Source organism: Lepisosteus platostomus, chromosome 7 (genome assembly GCF_059453375.1).
Source record: "Lepisosteus platostomus isolate fLepPlt1 chromosome 7, fLepPlt1.hap1, whole genome shotgun sequence".
NCBI classification, from domain to species: domain Eukaryota; kingdom Metazoa; phylum Chordata; class Actinopteri; order Semionotiformes; family Lepisosteidae; genus Lepisosteus; species Lepisosteus platostomus.
Window position 1 is genome coordinate 51,331,446 of NC_142617.1, and position 18,136 is coordinate 51,349,581.

Consider the following 18,136-nt stretch of genomic DNA (forward strand, 5'->3'; position numbering starts at 1 on the left):
CAATTGTTTTAATAATAGAAATTGAATCGGAGGCACTCTGTTTTTCAATAATTAAAATTAGAACCTTTTACTTCTTACTGATTTTTTTGTGTTTGTGCTGAAGTGGCCTGGGAAGTTACACTGTCATAAAGCATGGTGCATGATCGTATTTCTTAGGGAGCCTGTAAACATGGAGTAGTTTGACTTTGCAAACGGGATTTCTGGGATTTTTCAGTTTGCAGTCCTGGTGGGGTGCACAGACAGTACAAATACTGTAACTAGCCAGCTTCTGGCACAGAATCGAAAACAGGTATAGGGATTTTGTAGGAAAATATATCTCTGTGATGTGTTTTTGTTTTTCAGATTAAAATGTCAGTGTTTAACAAACAGCCTAAACTGTAAGGTTAGCCTTCGTCGGTGTTTATCTCACTTTCCTCCTTACAGAAAACCATTCCTTTTATGCAGTAACTTAGTGAACAACCTTCTAAAAGCTTACAGAGGTTTGTCATGGTGCAAGCAGAGTGTTGTATAGCACAGAACACCATGCAAAAGGGTAACAGTGTATGATAAGAATGTACTTTGCAGGCTTTTAGAAAATGTGGTGAAGCAAGGTAAAAGTGTGGTATGCACTGTGAAAATGCCATGCACGCTTACAGTGGCCAGGTTTGCTAAGGGTCTATAGGTGTGCCTGCATACACTGTGGTGTTCCTTTGTTTACAGTATTGTATCCAAAGACAGAGTTGTGTTTTATGCCCATTGTGTGCCAGAGGTTCTCTGGAGAGGCCCTTGTTGATCAATGCTTATTTGTAACCATGCAGATTATGAAAGGAATTGCCTAATATAGCCTCTCTTCAGATCACTTTATAAACAAAACAGACCAAGTGCTGACGATTTCTGGACTATTATAAATTGTGTGCCCTCATTCAGACTTCAGATGGGTTAAGATGAGATCCTACACGCAGCCTCTTTAGTTGTCATTTTAAGATCTGTGTAATCGGCTAAATTGGTCTTAATAATAATACCTTTGCACTTCTATAGCCCTTTTCTGGATACTCCACTCAAAGGGCTTTACAAGTAATGGGGGCTACCATGTGCAGCCCCGTCTGGATGATGCGACAGCAGCCATAGAGCGCCAGAACGTTCACTGCACACCAGCTCTCGGTGGGGAGGAGAACAGAGTGATGAAGCCAGTTCATAGATGGCGATTATTAGGAGGCCATGATTGGTGGGGGCCAGTGGGAAATTTGGCCAGGACACCGGGGTAGCACCCCTACTCTTTTCAAGAAACACCCTGGGATTTTTTATGACCACAGGGAGTCAGGAGCTCAGTTTTACATCTCATTCGAAGGATGGAGCCTGTTTACAGTATAGTGTCCCCATCACTATACTGGGGCATTAGGACCCACACAGGCTGCAGGGTGAGCGCCCCCTACTGGCCCCAATAGCACCTCTTCCAGCAGCAACCTAACTGACCTACTGAGTTTCAGTGGGCTGCCAGTTGTGAGTTGCAGGGTGATAAAGCTGCTGGCTGGGAGGAGTGAAGAGTGAGCTTACGAGTCTCCTTAGCGGTTCTTAAGTAAAGGAGTGAGCGAGTTCACTGTTTTTATTTCTTTTGCTCTTTTCCCAGTATTACAACACCGTGATGGAGCAACAGGTCAACGGACAGATGATCGAGCCCCTGCAGATCTTCCCACGAGGTGCGTGTCTCCGGCGCTGTCCTTCTCACCCCTGCACTGCACGCCACACGCCTTCCAGCCGCCGCCTCCTGGAAAAGACAGGGGATTTGCTTTCCACTCAGAGTAGGCAAATGTCTCAGCAAGACGTCCATTGGCTCGTTGGCTCAGCGCTGCCCCGAGCTCCGCTGGCACCTCCGTGATCTTTTTGTTCAAACAGAAGCAAAAAAAAAAAATCCCTCCGCGCGCGAGCACGGGGACGAATCCCAGCCCACGCGGCATCCGTGAGCATTCCCGCGGATAGGAAGGGATTAGCAAAGAGCCGGAATCGGGTCTGAGCTGGAGTCTGACCTCATCCTTGAGGCTCCAGCGAGCTTGAGACAGGCTTCTGCCAATGAACCCCGTAGAGAATCTCTCGCTCTTGTGTGAGGGCTGTGTTGGGAGTTGGGTTCCTGGACGTGTTTAACTGGGATTCATTTTTGCCCCCTGCCATGCCGCAATTCAGAAGGCAACTCCTTTCTGGGGGGGAAAGGGACAGTGTCAGTGCTTCCTCTTGCATGGATGCCCGATCAGACCGTCTCCCTAAACAAACAGAGCGCGGCGGGATTGTGCCACGCTGTGCCCGTCACTCCAGCTCTTCCCCATGCACTGCTGCAGGTCCAACGAACCTGTGGCCGCGCTGACCCGGTTCTGGCCGGAGAACTGAATCGTCCTGGGTTTTGCCCCGCGCCTAAAGACCCGGCCGCCGCGCGACACTTCTCGAGTCGCAGCGGTAGGAATAAATCATTAAACCGTTCATTAAATGTAAATTTGCAAACCACCGGAATTTAGCACAGTTGATGTATTTAATAATTACAGCTCATTGGTGGGGAGTGTTGGGTGGGAGTGACGGCGTGATGGGGGGTAAAGTACATGCGCATCTGGGAGAGAGGAAGCACTGCCGACTCTGCAGGACAATCAATCAAAATTGACAGGCCCTTTAACATATAATTTGTTGAGAATTGTACTTAGGAAATGAGTACAATCTGTAACATGTAGCTAAGATCCCTTCTTTATTTCTTAAAACACCTTGCAGCCAGTTTTCCTCACCGTTAAAAGCCAGTTGAGGACCGTGTCTCTAGAACTGTGACATTTTTCTCGTCTTGTCGTTGCTGCTGTTTCTGTTTTTGTTGTTTTTTTTAGACCCAAAGACGAATTTCTCGGCGTGAAACAAATTACCTGAAGCAAATCACTCCCTCCTGAAGAATTTTTACTCCTTGCTTCTGACTTTAATATGTTCCGCGTTTAAAGATCTTGGGCCTATACCTAGTTTTTTTTTTTGCAGCAGAAAATATCAAGTTAAATTTTTTTTTTTAAACAGTGGCCTCACAATTCAGCACAGATGGATTGAGATGCGAGTCGTGGAATCTGGAAAACCAAAGCAGAGCAGGGGAATTTTCACGAAGCATACTTAGGAAAGCATGCTCGGCACTAATGAAATGCTTAAGATTTTATTGCAGCACACAGAGACTGCAAACATTGTTAGCTCTTAGATTTGAAAAGGTATCTGCCAATTACTTAATACATAGCCTGGTGCTCAGGTCTTCCATATACAGCGCTGTGTGTGTGTGTGCAGCGTTTAATATAGTATATAAATACAAGTCAGGCTCGTGCAGTGGGTAAGGCAGCAGCCCATTTAGAAACGCTCACTTCTGCAAGTTTAAAAATCTCGTTTCCTAATTCCCAGCCCAGGTCTCCAGAGCCACATCTCAATCATTTTCTCTGCTAATTTCAGTGTCACCCTCATTTCTTTTTAAACGATTCATTTTGAGCAAATTTGTAAATGGCCCTGATGTGTTCTACAATTTAGTCAATTACTGTTTCAGCCTGCAAGCCTCCTGGGAAACGGAACATACATGGCCTGAAGGTACCCATTTCAATAATTGTTTCAGGAAAGTTGGGAATGGATTTGGTAAGGCTGTGTTCCACTTATTGAAATGTCAAGTGAAACCAGGGCTCCCTTTCAGTCTCGTTTTTTGCTCGTCCCTCGCTCTCCATTCCTGTGTTGGGTTAGGAGGTACACTCAGTGGGATGTCTGCTCCTCTGAAGTGGGGTGTCAGGCTGCACACTGAATGGATTTCGGGGGGGAGCTGTTGGGTACAGGTGCCTGACTGGGGCAATATCTCCAAGAGACTGGGGTTCTCCCAGAGTATTCCTTCCCATACAGAGGATTACAGAAGCCCATAGAGAGGTTGTGAGGTTGGGCTGATCCCTGGTGTAGCACTGGGTTTTAGCCCCTGAAACTCTGCCCCAGTCTTCCATGATTTTTTTGAAGGTCCTGGCATATTAAAATGAATGGCCTGACAAGGAACCATCATGTCTGTAGAAAAGCATCTAGCCCACAATGAAGCAGATTTAAATCACAGCTGTGTCTGGGTAACTTGGCATTGTTTTAAACAAGAGCCTGATGCACACTCATGGATATTTATTTCAGGTGCCCTAGAATATGTGTATCTTCAGCTGTTTTTTAGGGATGTTCTTTTTTAATATGGCCAGTGATATGTTGTATTTTCTCACACATTTACCAGAAGGAAATGCTTTATCTTATTTTTCCAAAAGCTGGAAGATGAGCTCCATTGTTTCATTGAAGTATGAAATGTGTATGACTGAAATTGGGCCATAAAAGAGCATTTTGAATTGAAATTTTAGTGAGAAAATGATAGTAAAGCTTGCACATTGTTCTTTGACATTTTAATTGCTGTTAATCCTTTTAGAGAAAGATTAACGCGGATATTAATTTCAGCATCCTATAGGTGATTAATATACCTCTGTGATTTTTTTTTTTCTTTTTCACTTTTGTTTTTGTAGCTTGTGTGAAACCCCCGTCATTCGCTTTTTTCTTAATTTAAAATTAATTGGCTTGGAAACAAAAAAAAATATATACATTTAAATTAGGTCTTTATCGGCACTAATTAATGAGAGAATCCCTGCTTTAGCCGGGCTGGAGAATATGACCTCCGGACCTCAATTACACAAGTTATTTTTAGGCAGATTCCCTGTGTTTTTAATTTAGGTTACATATGAGGGAGAGAACAACAGCAGCATTGCTGTGTAATGTCCAAGCCCTCTCTGGAACAAGGAGGCCCTTCCCCATTGGGGCGAGCATGCCTGCACATATTTCTTTTGTGGGTGCTCTGTTTTCTGTCTGCTTCTTGCCATTGCTGCCGTAAAGCAGACACCCCCACAGGTCCCTTCCCTTCTCCCCTCTCCCCCTTTCTTTCTAGCACACAAAAGACAATTAACCTTGCCGATGAACTGAGGAGATTCATGGCGAATCACAGGTTAATTAGGCCTCGGATCGCAGTCGGCTGATCGAGACTGTCTCTGTGCCCGCAGGTGAACACGCGCGCCGGCTCCTCCAATCACTGTGCACACGTCGCCTCCGAGACGCTGCCCAACGAGAGGTGAGGCCCAGGAGGCGGGGTTTGTCGGGGGACCCCACCCCCACCCCGACTCTCTCCAGCACACGCCGAATAATGACGGGCGACTTTGCAGGCCCGGCGATAATTTTAGCAAGCTCTCACCGCAGAGGTTTAGGCCTGGACCGTCAGTGCGTCGCAGAACCACCGCAAAACAAATACCGTTGCTGGAAGGATGAGCAAAACGTGAGGAATTTGAAAGCGCATACAGCTTTCAGGGTGCCAGCTGAAGAGTTGGCATAGATCATTTTTGGATATCTTTTGATTGCCGGGCATTAGTCTTTTGAGCTCTGCTTCGCTTCCCGCGAAAGTGTCGAGTTTGTCACAGCAGAAGAGTTGGTAGGAACACTGCATGTGCTTTGCCAGTTCTCTTAGCGGCAGCAGCAGTGCTGGTCATGTGGCCATGAGCTCCCACACTCTGGACATTGCTGAGATGGGCAGGACTTTGATAGAGCCACTGGCACTTTGTGTGCAGCCAGCACTGATACACAACCTCTGCAGTGATGCAGTATGGTAGGACGTCCACTAAAAACCCTTCCTCTTTTCTTATTTGAGCTGATCTTGATTGATCGTGGAGGTCCTTAACTCCGGAGACGCTTTTTGCCACTTCTGCCTCTGCTGAAGCTTTCCTTTCTGGATATTCGGAGCAATCCCTTTGCTGCGTGCATTGAGCTCCAAAATTATTAAAAAGTCCTGCGGAATAATATGGAAGACAAACAGGTTTGCTTTGAGAATAATATGTTGTGCAGGGTCATCTGCTTGTGGAGATTTGTGCAGGGCAGGTAGGAAAGATTTTAAAAGAAACTCAATGCGATAAGAAGCGCCTCACCTTCCCCTTCACCTTAGGGTATGGGTATGGTTATTGTTATAGTGCAGTGCCGACACACTTTCATTTGGCATGGTAGGTTCTGAAAAAGTATAAGAGTGGCCACTTATTAAACCATGATGAGCAATAGTTCTCTGTGAAAGAGACCATAATATAATCAAATCACTGTAATAATAATGCTAAATATTGAAATAGTAATACAAATGACTAGTGTTACTATAATTATTATTGGGAAGTATTGATGAATGAGCACTCTGTGGACTGGACTTGGCACTGAAGCTTCACAAGTGTACTCAGTGATAAGTATTGATTGGGTGATTGATGATTGATTGGTTGACTCATTCTCGGGAGCAGGGAAGGGAGTCCATGCCTGCTCAGAGATCACCACCGTGTCGCAAGACGGCTACATACAGTGGACAAAAATAAAGCCCTACAGAAAGAAACAAAAAGTTTAAAATATTGAAAAGGTTCATATTTGTAGTGAGGAAAGCCACTGGAGAGTCATTTGTTATTTGTAATTAATTAGCGTCCCCTGAAAAGCACAGCTTGGAGTATTGGAAGATACAGCTGAAGAAATTTGTGCTCATTCTCAGCAAATTGTACGTTAATTACAAAGAACAGTTAGAAGGCCGTTTTTGGAATAGCCGAATTAATTGTACAATTAATTAGTGTAATGACAGTGCAGTTGAATGGTTCTTTCTTACATTTCTTCCCCCCCCCCTCTTTCTCTCTGTCGCTCTCCTCCCTTTGTTCCGTGGGGGTTTATAATGTCTGCTGTCAGATCTGTATGCCAGCTCAAGGCACGGCAAACTCTCGCTGGCACGCGAAGTCCCGGGGCGCCGCCCACGGGGAGCAGTGTGGGGTGCCACAGGGGCGGAAACGCAGGTCACGCCCCCAGAGCACAGACCAACACCCTGGCGGTGCAGATCAGCAGCAGTCCAGCTGGACACGGACAGCCCCCTTGTGTCCAGCAGCTTCTGCTGCTGCTCAGCTCCTCGGGTCCCTACGGGAGCAGGCGCCAGGATTTTCCCAACTTTTTTTTCTCCCTAGAGCATGAAGAGCATAACCACTTAGATCAGGGGTTGCAGTTCCATTTATAAATTCATTACAGCTTCTGGAATCTTAACAGAGCATTAGTTAGTTAATACGTTGGCGTGTGTCAGTAAGGACCTGGAAACTGACCTCAGCTGATGAATAATTGCGTTTATGCGTGGGGTCCGATTTTGTTTTCATTCAAATCCAAATGCTTTTTTAATGCATGATCGAGCAGCTGTTTTCTGTTTATTGAGAAAGTGCTCTTTGCAACCCCCAACCTCAAGAGCTTCTGAAAATATTAGTGTTCTTCCCTTCACATACTTTTGGAAAGCAGTCGTTAGTCTTTTTACAGTACATGCCGATCTCACAAGAGCCAGCAGAGGGTAAGATTTACATTAGCTGAATAAAATAGAATCAGGGGGATGGGGAGGAAAATCTACCTTAGACAAATATGCTTTTAAAGTCACGCCGATAAATGTTTTTTTTTTGCCCAACAGCTTAAAGAAATCCTCTGCTGAGCTGAAGAAGATCTTGGCGAATGGGCAGGTAAGGTCTCTTGTCACATTGCAGGGACTCGATCACTAGTTCACTAGATTGTACTCGATTCTGTGGCTTTAAATCTTGCCAGTCCTCTATCTGGACTTCATAAATGTAAGAATATTATGCTGAGAATGTCATGCAGTTCAGGGGGAGATTTTTACTAAGCATTTTCCTCTGCTCCTTGGAGCAAAAAGTGTTCCTGATTTGTTTTGTTTTTTTCCCCCGAGTACTTCTTAAAATTTAAAGACACCGTTTAGCTATGCAGAATGGACAAAATTAATATTTTTTTACTTCGGACAAATTGTAAAAAATAGAAAAACTGAACAAAACTTTCTCATATCTTTTGTGGCTTCCTTATACTTTCCTTTTTCCATTATTTTACTAAACCTCAGTTTTCCAGTGTTTTCTTGAGTATGTAATCAATAATACTGTTTTTTTTTAGTAATATATAGCCACCCATTACACGTCAGCTCCCCATAAACTCTGACACATTCTGTCCTGGTCTGTCTTCCTGAGTCCTTTGGATTCGGTTTTGTTAGGAGGAGTTTAAAGCATGCCTCAGAAGACACGACGCTTGGTTCTGAAACCTTTGATGGTTCTCTTTGATGAAACAGGACAGAGCAAGATGAATATAGCTGAGTTCAGTAGGAGTACCTGTTCTTTTTTTGTGCCTCAATGGGTGGGGTTAGAACTCAATAAGGTCATTAACCATTTCTTCCATTTCCGTTTCGGCTTCCTTGCTCCCGGGTAGGGCTTTCCCAACCTGTGTAAGGGACATAGGAGTCCCCCATTATTGTGATCTCGCTTTTTTAATTGAATTATGTAATGAAATGTCCTTATTGTATCTTAGAGGTGGTTTAGAAGAAGCAGCTCCTTAGTCTCAGCCCTCTAGGTGTTGCTTTTGAAAGCACTTCGATGTTTGTTAGTGCATGGGATTGTGCGTTAGTGTGTAGGAGTGTGCTGCGGCTGGCAGCTCCTGTCTTCAGCGATCAGGCTGGCCTATTAGCTCCTATTGACTGAGACATGTGTGTCCTCTCGAATGAAAGATCCTTATTGATTTTCTTAACTGCTGCTCACTTCCCCTTTCACGCTTCTGAGGGTTGAAATCTTTATCATCCGCGATGTATATTCATTGTCCCTTTTGTCGCGACCTCTTCGAGCTCCATTCAGCCTCCATGTATCAAGTGGCTGAAGCAGAGTGTGTCAGCGAGACAATTAAGAAGCGGCTCTTTGCGCCGGTCCCCTGGTGTCACCTGTAACACTCTGGACTAATGGAGCTGCATCCCCCTGACAGCTGACAGCAGCTCTCCCTCGTTCTCCTCTGTTCTCCTCTCCCCCCCTCCCTCCCTCTCTCTCTCTCTCTCTCTCTCTCTCTCTCTCTCTCTCACTCCTTCACTGTCGCTTTGTAACTGAATCAATTGTCCTGAATTGCAGGGGCATGCTACAGCTGCACGTTAACAACGAGACTCTGCTCTCTCTCAAAATTAGCCCTGACAGTAACGTATCGACTTCATATTAGCCTCCATGAGAAAAGTAAAGAAAAATGATGATCCTTCAGTAAAATCAGATATCGACAGCTCTGGAATAGCTTTCTCTGCTCGAGCCCTATTGATATAGGTTATGTGATATAAATATTTATCTAATATCTGTCACTCAGCTTAAATGCCACCCTGTTTGGTTGGGAATTGATAAAGTGTCAGCTGCTCGCAGGGAACATGCAACCAGGCTGTGTTTCTAGATTAGTCTCGGCTCTGTAGAGTGGAATTTGTTAAATCTCCCTGTGAAGTGTGACTGCCTGCTGCAGGAGAGTTTTTTTTTTTAATTTCTGTTCCCTTTTTTTCTTCCTTTTATTTTGCTCGCTCATACTAAATTAAATCTGTGTGTTGTTGATAGTGCAAAGGAGTCTGATTATCTTATCAAAGGTGCTTAGCATTTCTTTTGACTCCTGTATTCCAGTAATTGTTCTGGTGTAGGGTATGTTGTTAGACTGGCCCTGGCAGAAAGAATACATCCTAAGAAAAGTTATATTTATTAAACTATTTTTAAAGGAGGCTATCATTCTGTAAGACAATCTGTATACCCTGTTTTATACAACCTGACTTAACAAGCTTAGGGTCAAGGTTAACTTTGATATAAATAGGTTAAGCATAAAAACATCAGTTGCATGCCTTTATAAACAGTTTCATGTTAAGTACCTGGTTTAATTAAGCCTTCCTTAATAAAAACATTCAGCCCTCCTCTCCAGTCCTGACAGTGATAACCTGTGGTCTGAGACTCCTGTCACACAGCTGTGTGTTTGCTCTGCTAAGTTGAATGAGCTCATTCCCATATGAATGAAGCAAACTGCAATCTGAAAAGCCCACAGTCTTACAAATTGGAGCAGTTGATCCACTGATTGGGTCTTATAAAGTGGAATCAGTTGATTTTTGGTTATCCAGTTACTTACTGAGCCACGAAAATCACTGGGTGATTTTTTTTTTAAAGATCTCCCTGAACAAGCTTCCATGCACAGAGTTAGGTAGTTTGTCGGGAATCTATACCAAGAACAGACTGAGAAAGGGGGTATCAAAAAATATTAGACTTTTTGTCTATTTCATGTCCATCTTAGAGGTAATTGAGGTTGAAAAAGGCAAACTTTTATTTAAGAAGGAAAGGCAAAACTGCATTCTTTTACTTTGTGTGACCCCCTCCAAACCCCCCCCCACACAAATAAAATTCATTGCATGGGACGTTCTCGCTAGCAGGTAGCTGCAGCCCGCGCTGTGTTAATTTCACTGGCAGGGCTGAGCAGTGAGACGCAGCACCGGGGAGCTAGCTGTGCAGGCATCGGGGAATAGGGTCAGCTCGCCTTTTAAAAGTTTCCCCAGCCTCACAGCAGCCGGGCCACATTATATCATTCCATTTTGACACCTTTTATCAAACTTTAATGAAACGACCCAGGCAAACAAATTGTCATTAAACTTTCCATCACTTTGTCCCCTGGTATTGTCTTTTATAAATTGGACAGCAAATGTTGTATTGATCTCTCTTTTCTTGCTGCTGAACTTGAGATGACCTGGCCTGCTTGTTGTTTATGGCCTTGAGTCGCTTTTCCTTGACATTTCTATCTTCCTCATGGCATCTCTCTCTCTCTTTTTTTTATTCCTTTTATTCCGTCAGATGAATGAACAAGACATACGATACCGGGACATGCTTGGCCATGGGAACGGAGGCACTGTGTACAAGTAAGTCAGGGGCTGCTCCGTGGCAGCTCGTTGGGTCTTGGGGTGCGTGCACGTACCCCTTGGAGAGGAAGCCCTGCAAACAGGGGGCAGGTTCTCCTAACTCACACCTTCCCGCAGAGCCCTGTTCTGGTATAGGACATCTTAGATTGGCCCTGGCAGAGAACACAGGCCTAAAGAAAAGTGATATTTATCATATTACATATTACATTTTTTTAAAAAAGGAGAGTGTTATTCTTTAAGTCAGTCTATGTACTCTGTTTTATATAACCTGGCTGAACAGGGTTAGGGTCAAGGTTAACATTGGCTTAACCTTAGTAGGTTAACATTGGCTTAACTTACTAACCTAGTAGGTTAAGCATAAGGAGAAAATCAGAACTGAAAACAAAACGGGATCTGAATACAGAAGGGTTTCCCAGGCTCCACAGCCTCAAAACATGAGGATCGCATTGCCAGAAAGTCCGATTTTCACTGTGGCATAGAGCTTTCTCCCTGCGCCTCAAAGAAAGTGGAGCAGTTTAAAGGCCACGTTGCTCAGCCAAAATGTGAATTTCAAAAGTGAAGGAGAAACCGTGAACTCTACACCCTATATAGCGTGCACTGGGCTGCAGAGAAGTGAATAATGTCGGATGCAGAAAGATTTGATCTGCTTTAGAAATCTGCGGCGAGCTGTTGTTCTGATCGCACCAGATGCAGACGCTGCCGGTTACTGCCTACGAGAGAACGAGTGTAACATTTCTGCCTGCTAATTTAACACTCAACGGGACAAAGAGGCCCCGTAAATCTGTAATGTCCCTTTGACATCCATCAGGCAGGTTAGTGTGTGTCTTGTGTGTGTTACTTTTTTTATTTTTATGATCTGAAGGCCTGGCAGCCTGCATGCTATTGATTCTGAAGTTGAAGAATGGGAGTGATTCCCTGCGCGTGGCTGTGTGTGAGTGCGCACCTACTCATTTCTGTTACAGGAATGATGTATTATCACTGTTCAGCAAACATGACAGCGTGTCACAGGTCGCTGAGCTGAAATTCTCAAACCCCGTTTCCACCTGAATCCACTATTATTGAAATAGTTTATTGAGATTGAAGTATTGATCACTTCTCAGTCTAACCTTGGCTTAACAGAAGGCTTGTCGTCTTTGGGCGACACTAAATTTCATTAAAAAATGAATCCTATTTGTTTTCTGGGGGGGGGTTTACTGCCTCTTGCCACTTCCTCCCTGCTTTACTGCAGGGACCCGGTTTCATTAATGGCCTTTCTCTTTTGTGACAAAATAATTATACTTCAGGAAAAGCACCTGACCAGTCTTCAGGCAGGGAAATTGTTCCACTATACTGGGAAAGCCAATATTGCTACACAAACAACTTTTCAGTCAATTGAGCCCAGTAAAAAAAAAAATCAATATGCTCCCGCTATATATTCTTTTATGGTAGTGAGTAAAAACCTGCTGAATTTAAAACTTGTCGTTTTATTATTATTATTTTCTTGATTTTTTTTTTAATTTCCTGTGTTGCCGGTGCGGGTGTGTTGTGTTGGGCGTGTGTGTGTGTAATTGTGCGCGCCTGCTGGTGTGTAGATCCCAGTGCTCCGGCTCTGAGTTTAGTTAACCTGTTTTTAAATGGCCCGGCTCCAGGCTGTGTCCGGTGGGAATGGTGGGGAACTGTTTACTTTAATAAACTGCTTTTCATTAGCCCGGCCGGCAGGGCTGCGGGAGGCTGGCCGCGCCTCACCTCTGAGATGAGATGTCAAATGATGTTTTAATAGCCGATCACATTTTGATTTTTGTGTATATATATAAAATATTTAATAATGCCTTTTTCTCTCTCGAAAATAGCTGGTTTAGCAATATTTAAATGTTTAAGAGTAACCTTTTTTTAGATCACGTTGCTCGAGGAACTCGTGCTGATCTTTTCAAACACCACTATGCTTTGCCTCGATAGTTTTTCCTCTCCTACATGGTCAGTTGTCCCTGGCGTTAGGTAGGGTTGTTTTCCGAAAGAGAATAACCAAATCCCAGCAGCAAATTGTCGTTCAAGTCCGATAAAATATTTTTGTTGCTGTTTAAATGAAATAAAAAGGCGTCTTCTTGTGTATGATATGAAAACAAGCGCATTCTATCTATTAACGTGTTTCCTGTAGGATCCCAGTATTTGCATACAGTATATCTTTCTCAAGATCGCCTGCGTCCAAACCTCGCTAGTGGTGATTTATTAAAAAAAATAAGAAATTGTTTCTTTGAACTCGAAGACCGTTCTACATTGTGTTTACTGTAGCTGAGGACAAAACATTTGATGTAACTGAGCTTACATCAAAGGCAATTCCGGGACCCTTTATTTCTAAAACTGAAGCTTTGACCAAAAAAAAAAACCCGATAGAAAAACATCTAGCATGGTACGCCCCGCTTGGGTCAAAAGACGGCCGCACGGTGGCATTTGTTGCCCTGCCTCTGGGTGGTGTCGCCCGCAGATGGGGCAGGTGAAGGGAGCTGCGGGTCAGGGGATAACAGCTGGGTGACATGTACAGAGGCCGGGATAGCGGAGCATGGGAGCAGGGGCGCGTGTTGCAGCCTCGCTGTGCTGTAATTTGTTTTGTCCGCCCAGACTTCAAGGAGCGGCGTCTGTATTCTAAACAGCCCCCGTAATGTAAAACACAAACCTGTTTGACCGTTGAGCGCTCCGGCGAGCATTTGTATAGGAGCGGCACCTTGGGTATTTTCCTTAAATTGCTTTTTGAAAAATAATTCAGCGGCCGGTCTTCAGGGCTTCCGCCTCCTCGTCCCTCGCTGCCGCGTGATTATTTGGGCTCCGCGACCGGCTGCTCCGCTGTGCGCCGCTCGTCTCTGACACACAGCCGCCCGGTTCCCCCGAGACACCCCCGTTCTCCGTATCACTTGTTTGTTTCCAAATCGACAGTATAGGCGTTAAACACTTCTCAAGTATGAGACTAGCGCAGTAGGAACAGATCCTCTTAGATTATTGGAAGGTTTTTGTTCTGGTTTGTTTCGTTTTATGTTTCCCAGACTCTGAAAGGCGTTTTGAAAACAAACTAAAAACCAATACCGCCCCCCAATATCCGTCCAGATGGACATTTGGTGATTTCAGGTGATCAGAATCGGCTCCCAGTGCTCTGCATTTCTGTTCAGCTCCTGCTGGGAAAGCTCATTTCACAACCATGCGGGTTTGTTTGTTTTTTTATGATGGCGTCGAGAACAGACAATATTTAAATACCTTAAACTTCCCGTTTTCCACTTGCTACAGCATGTTAGACATATCATTGCCACACATACTGTATAAACCTGAGCTCTACTTGGGGAAAAAAGGCATGAAGGAGCAAGTCTTTTTTTAAATATTTTTTGTTTTGTTTTTCCTTTTTGATTGGGTTTTGGCAAAAAGAGTAGGAAGGCAATTCCAGCTGTTTGCAGCTGGGCACTGCCAGCAGTGAATTCCTTCCCCCTCCTGACTCGGCTCTGGGGTGGCTTGCCGGCGTGCCCGAGCGATGGATGTTGGCAGAATTGCGTCTGGTGGCCTTCTTCTCCTCTTCTTCCGGCACCAGCACCGTGCCAGCCCTACATCACCTCGGCGCCGGGTTTTATTCTAACAGAATCAGCAGCCCGGGCTGTCTAAACTGTTTACGCTGCACGGAGCGTAAGCTGTGGGGAGAGAGTAAATAACTGCTGTCCGGACAGCTTGCACGGCCTACTTGATGAAACTGGTCAATTAAAGCACATGCATTTACATGCTGTAATTTCCCTAAATTGCCATTGGGCTCTTTAGATGTGAACCGTGTTCCCATTGATTTTCCCATTGATCTTTGGCTGAAGCTGATAAATTTCTGCTTGTTAGTTACAGTAATTTTGCAGGGGACTGTATAAAGCAGTATTGAAGTGTGCATTTAGCCAGCGATTAAAAGGAGAGTTATTTAAAGTGGTTCACTCTCACTCCTATTTGCTCTCACTCTGTCTCTTGTTGCTCAAGTGGCTGAGCTGCGGGTGGGTGGGGTATTAGGGGTACGTCTTAATGCCTGGAGTACTCAGGGCCGTGTCCCTGGAATTTCTCCGAATGTTTTTTTTTTAATTCTCCGTGCTGTGCAATAGTTGATTTCAGGTAATTTTGACTCCTTGAAGTACAAAAAACCAGGATCCATCCATCCATTGTTAACCGTTTTATTCAAGACAGGGTCGGGGGGGAGCTGGAGCCTTTCCTGGCAAGAAACGGGCGTAAAGCAGGGTACACTCTGGATGGGATGCCAGTCCATCACAGGGCACAAACACACACACCAGGGCCAATTAACCTACCAGTTTGTCTTGGTACTGTGAAAGGAAACGCGCACTAGCATGGGGAGAACAGAAAACTCCACACAAACAGCACCTCACGTCTGGAATCGAGCCCAGAGACCTAAAAGGGCTCCAGCACTGCACGGCAGTAATGCTAACCACGGTGCCACCATGCTGCCCCAAAGCCTGGTCCATCACTCTTATTTTACAAAAAAACATCTTAATAAGATGTCTCCGTGGTAGATGAGCCACAATGGTTTGGGCTGTGGCTCCTGCAGGAGTAGGGATTCATCTCCTCGTTGTACAGCAGTTTGAGGCGATTCAGATTTTAACCTCCACAGGCTGTTGCACGCAAGACAACACCTGGTGCTGGATATTTAATGTTAGTCATCTGATTTTGATGAAACGTGCACATTAATCGTATTACATCTGTGCATTCAATAGTATAATATGTAATGTACGTGCATTTCGGCAAATGGTTGCACCATAGAGTAGTGGTTACGGCTCTGGGCTGCTGACTGTAGGGTTTATAGGTTCGAGTGCCCAGGGTGCTTTATCCTTGGTCACTCCAGTCCGCCCAGCTGTATGAATTAGTTCAGCATTTTTGGGATGGTGGCCCTATTACTGGTGTCCTGCCCAGGGGGAGAGTCAGTTTCCAGGGGCCAGTGGGATAGGTTCCAGCCGGATGAGGCTCATGGTAGAGGTTTGCCAGTAAAAAGCCTTTTTGCTTGTGCGACGTGAAATGGATGAATCATCTGGCCAGTTGCAGAAGCAGATCCGGTCCCCAGATTGTTTCCCGGCGCACACACTTGCACTCCTTGTGAAACTGGAGAATCTTCTGTACTGATCAGCCATGCAGCGCATCAGAAAAAGTCCAGGCAGATGGCCGCTGCTGTGGTGTGGCTGTGATAGCGCTCGGGCGCTGAGGCCATGGCTGGGGAGGAGAGCGCAGCAATACAGGTGTGCGTGTGCAAAGAGTGTGCTGTTCTCAGCCTTTTCTGCAAGCCTGATGACCCCCCGTCGCTGCACGACAGCGGTCTGTCCTTCCCGGCTCAGCGCGTGTGCGGTTTGTGCTCGCCCGCTCACTCTCCGTGTCGCCGAACCCGGTGTAAAGGGATACAGCCGATCGTTTTGGGTGAATCGTTCACTGCTGTGTCTTTTCTAAAGCGCGGTAACCAAATCCCAGGCTTGACTGTGGCCCTGATTGTCAGCTGATGGCGGCTTTAGAAAGGGCCATGAATACTTCATGCAGGAGCTTTCATTACACACTGGCTTCAGAGTAAATAAAATACAGGGGAATGGGACACATTTACAGGGGTCAGGGTAACTGCGAGTATGAGTAACGCTGAGGCCGTCTGTATAAGTACCTCTTGTCCACCGTAGAATAAATTCTCACAGGTGAGCCAAAGAGTCGTGTTTATTTTGAAGGACACCACTGATTGAACTCTGCTGAATTGTAATAAGTTACACTGCATTAGAACAGACCAGAGAAGGGACAGTGCAGGCTGTCAGCTCTAAATGAAGTGCAGATGTGTATATATTGCTACTCGTGAGATGGTGTATGTGTGAAGTGGGACAGACGACAGTACAGCTGATGGAGATGGGGATATTTTTGGACATGCAGGTGCAGCTGAGAGATGGGATCTTCATCAGGGTGGGGTGCTTCGAGGAAGGAGGCCAGGAAAAGTGATGGGGGGAACTGGGCAGCGGAAAGGTTAGGTTTGAGCCCACTCATTGGCTAAAAAATGAAAACCTGCGAGTCGACGGGCAGATATCCCCATGACCGCAGCACATTGAGAGCAAGGCAACCCGTGTTTACTGTCAGAAACGGAAATGCCTCGGCTCGTTTCACAATTAACATTCTCCTCCTCTTTTAATTAAGCAACGCAGCTCTTGCTTAACAGGTATTGATTGCAGCTTAAAGGAAGACCAACCCATCAAAACTAAAAACTGGAACGAAGCCCCTTGAGTACAGCAGAGGCTGACGCAGCGATGGAGAATTTCAGCTGAAGCTAAAATTCTGTTTGAGCGAATGCTTGTTCTGCCTCTGTCATTTATGAGAAGCCTCTTGATCCAGATAGGATACAGAATAGGATTTCCTTTGGATGGAAGGAGGGGAACTTCACGCGCTTTGGCAGAAAAGCTCATGAAGGAAAATGAAGGGATAAGAGAAGCTTGTGTGAAGTTAAGGGGGGTAAATATTTGTTCTTAAACAGGGACGATACAGCAGCAGCCACTTAAAGGTGTTGGCCATTAATTAAAACAGTCAAGCAGGTTAGAATTGTATCCCTTTGTAACCGTATCCCCTCTCCAAACCACATTAATCACTTTACAGACCTGTCGAGGAAGGTCAAGACAATTGAGACGCCATATTTGTCTGCAGTAAACAAATTGGCCCTCTCTCAGGTAGCCTCCTGTCAGGAGGAGCGTGGTCGCCGGGACACTGTGTGCCAGACTGGGACCTGGATATTGTGCACCCCGTCCTGCGGGATAATTAAATGTTAAATTGTTATTGTCAGCGCTTCGTAAATGAAAACCCCAGCCTCTGGAAACCCAATCTGGGGGCTCTACAGATGAATTAACGAGGATCATAATTAAATTATCAAGACTTCGCTTTTAATTTGCGTGCAATCCGAAACCCCCTCCCTGGAAAATTGAGCCAGGCTCGCCCTGACATGGCCGGTCTGAAGTGCGTTGCGAGCTGATGACCTCACTGTCCACCACCTTTCACCCCGTCTCTCCTTGTAGTGACCCATCCGGGTGCCAGCCTGCTTAGATCCTGCAGGTTTGTCATTTGCTTTGCCCAGATCTGTCCAGGTCTCCGCGTTATTGAGTCAGTGACAGGAGCCTCCCATTGCTGAGCAGTTTGACCCAATGCAGGTTTCATGAGCTGAAGACTCTGGTACCAGGAAGACTATTCTTCCTCAGGAAGGAGAAAGTCCATTCAAATAGGTGAAGATTTTACTACTGTTTTAGCTTCATGTATCTAACTGTGCAGACCTGACGTAAAATAAAGTAATATGCCAAATCCTGCGGTTTGTAATAACTTAAACCAGGGGAACCCAATCCTGGTCATGAGTACCCACACACTCTAATTTTTATTAGAGTGCCTTAAATGCCTCATATTGCCATG

At 45.2% G+C, this 18,136-nt stretch overlaps 1 protein-coding gene across 5 annotated transcripts in view; it reads left to right on the forward strand.

Moving 5' to 3' along the window:
- The window catches only part of map2k5 (mitogen-activated protein kinase kinase 5), an 81,131-nt gene that overhangs the window by 9,536 nt on the left and 53,459 nt on the right, over positions 1-18,136 (forward strand). For all 5 annotated transcript variants that reach the window (XR_015940327.1, XM_088641093.1, XM_088641094.1 and 2 more), the window contains 5 exons: positions 1,607-1,676; positions 3,518-3,558; positions 5,028-5,095; positions 7,469-7,517; positions 10,671-10,735. Coding sequence is in view for 4 of the 5 variants with exons in the window: in XM_088641093.1 (XP_088497219.1) it covers positions 1,607-1,676; positions 3,518-3,558; positions 5,028-5,095; positions 7,469-7,517; positions 10,671-10,735 (293 nt within the window). In the remaining variant the exon portion in view is untranslated. The remainder of the gene's footprint in view (positions 1-1,606; positions 1,677-3,517; positions 3,559-5,027; positions 5,096-7,468; positions 7,518-10,670; positions 10,736-18,136) is intronic.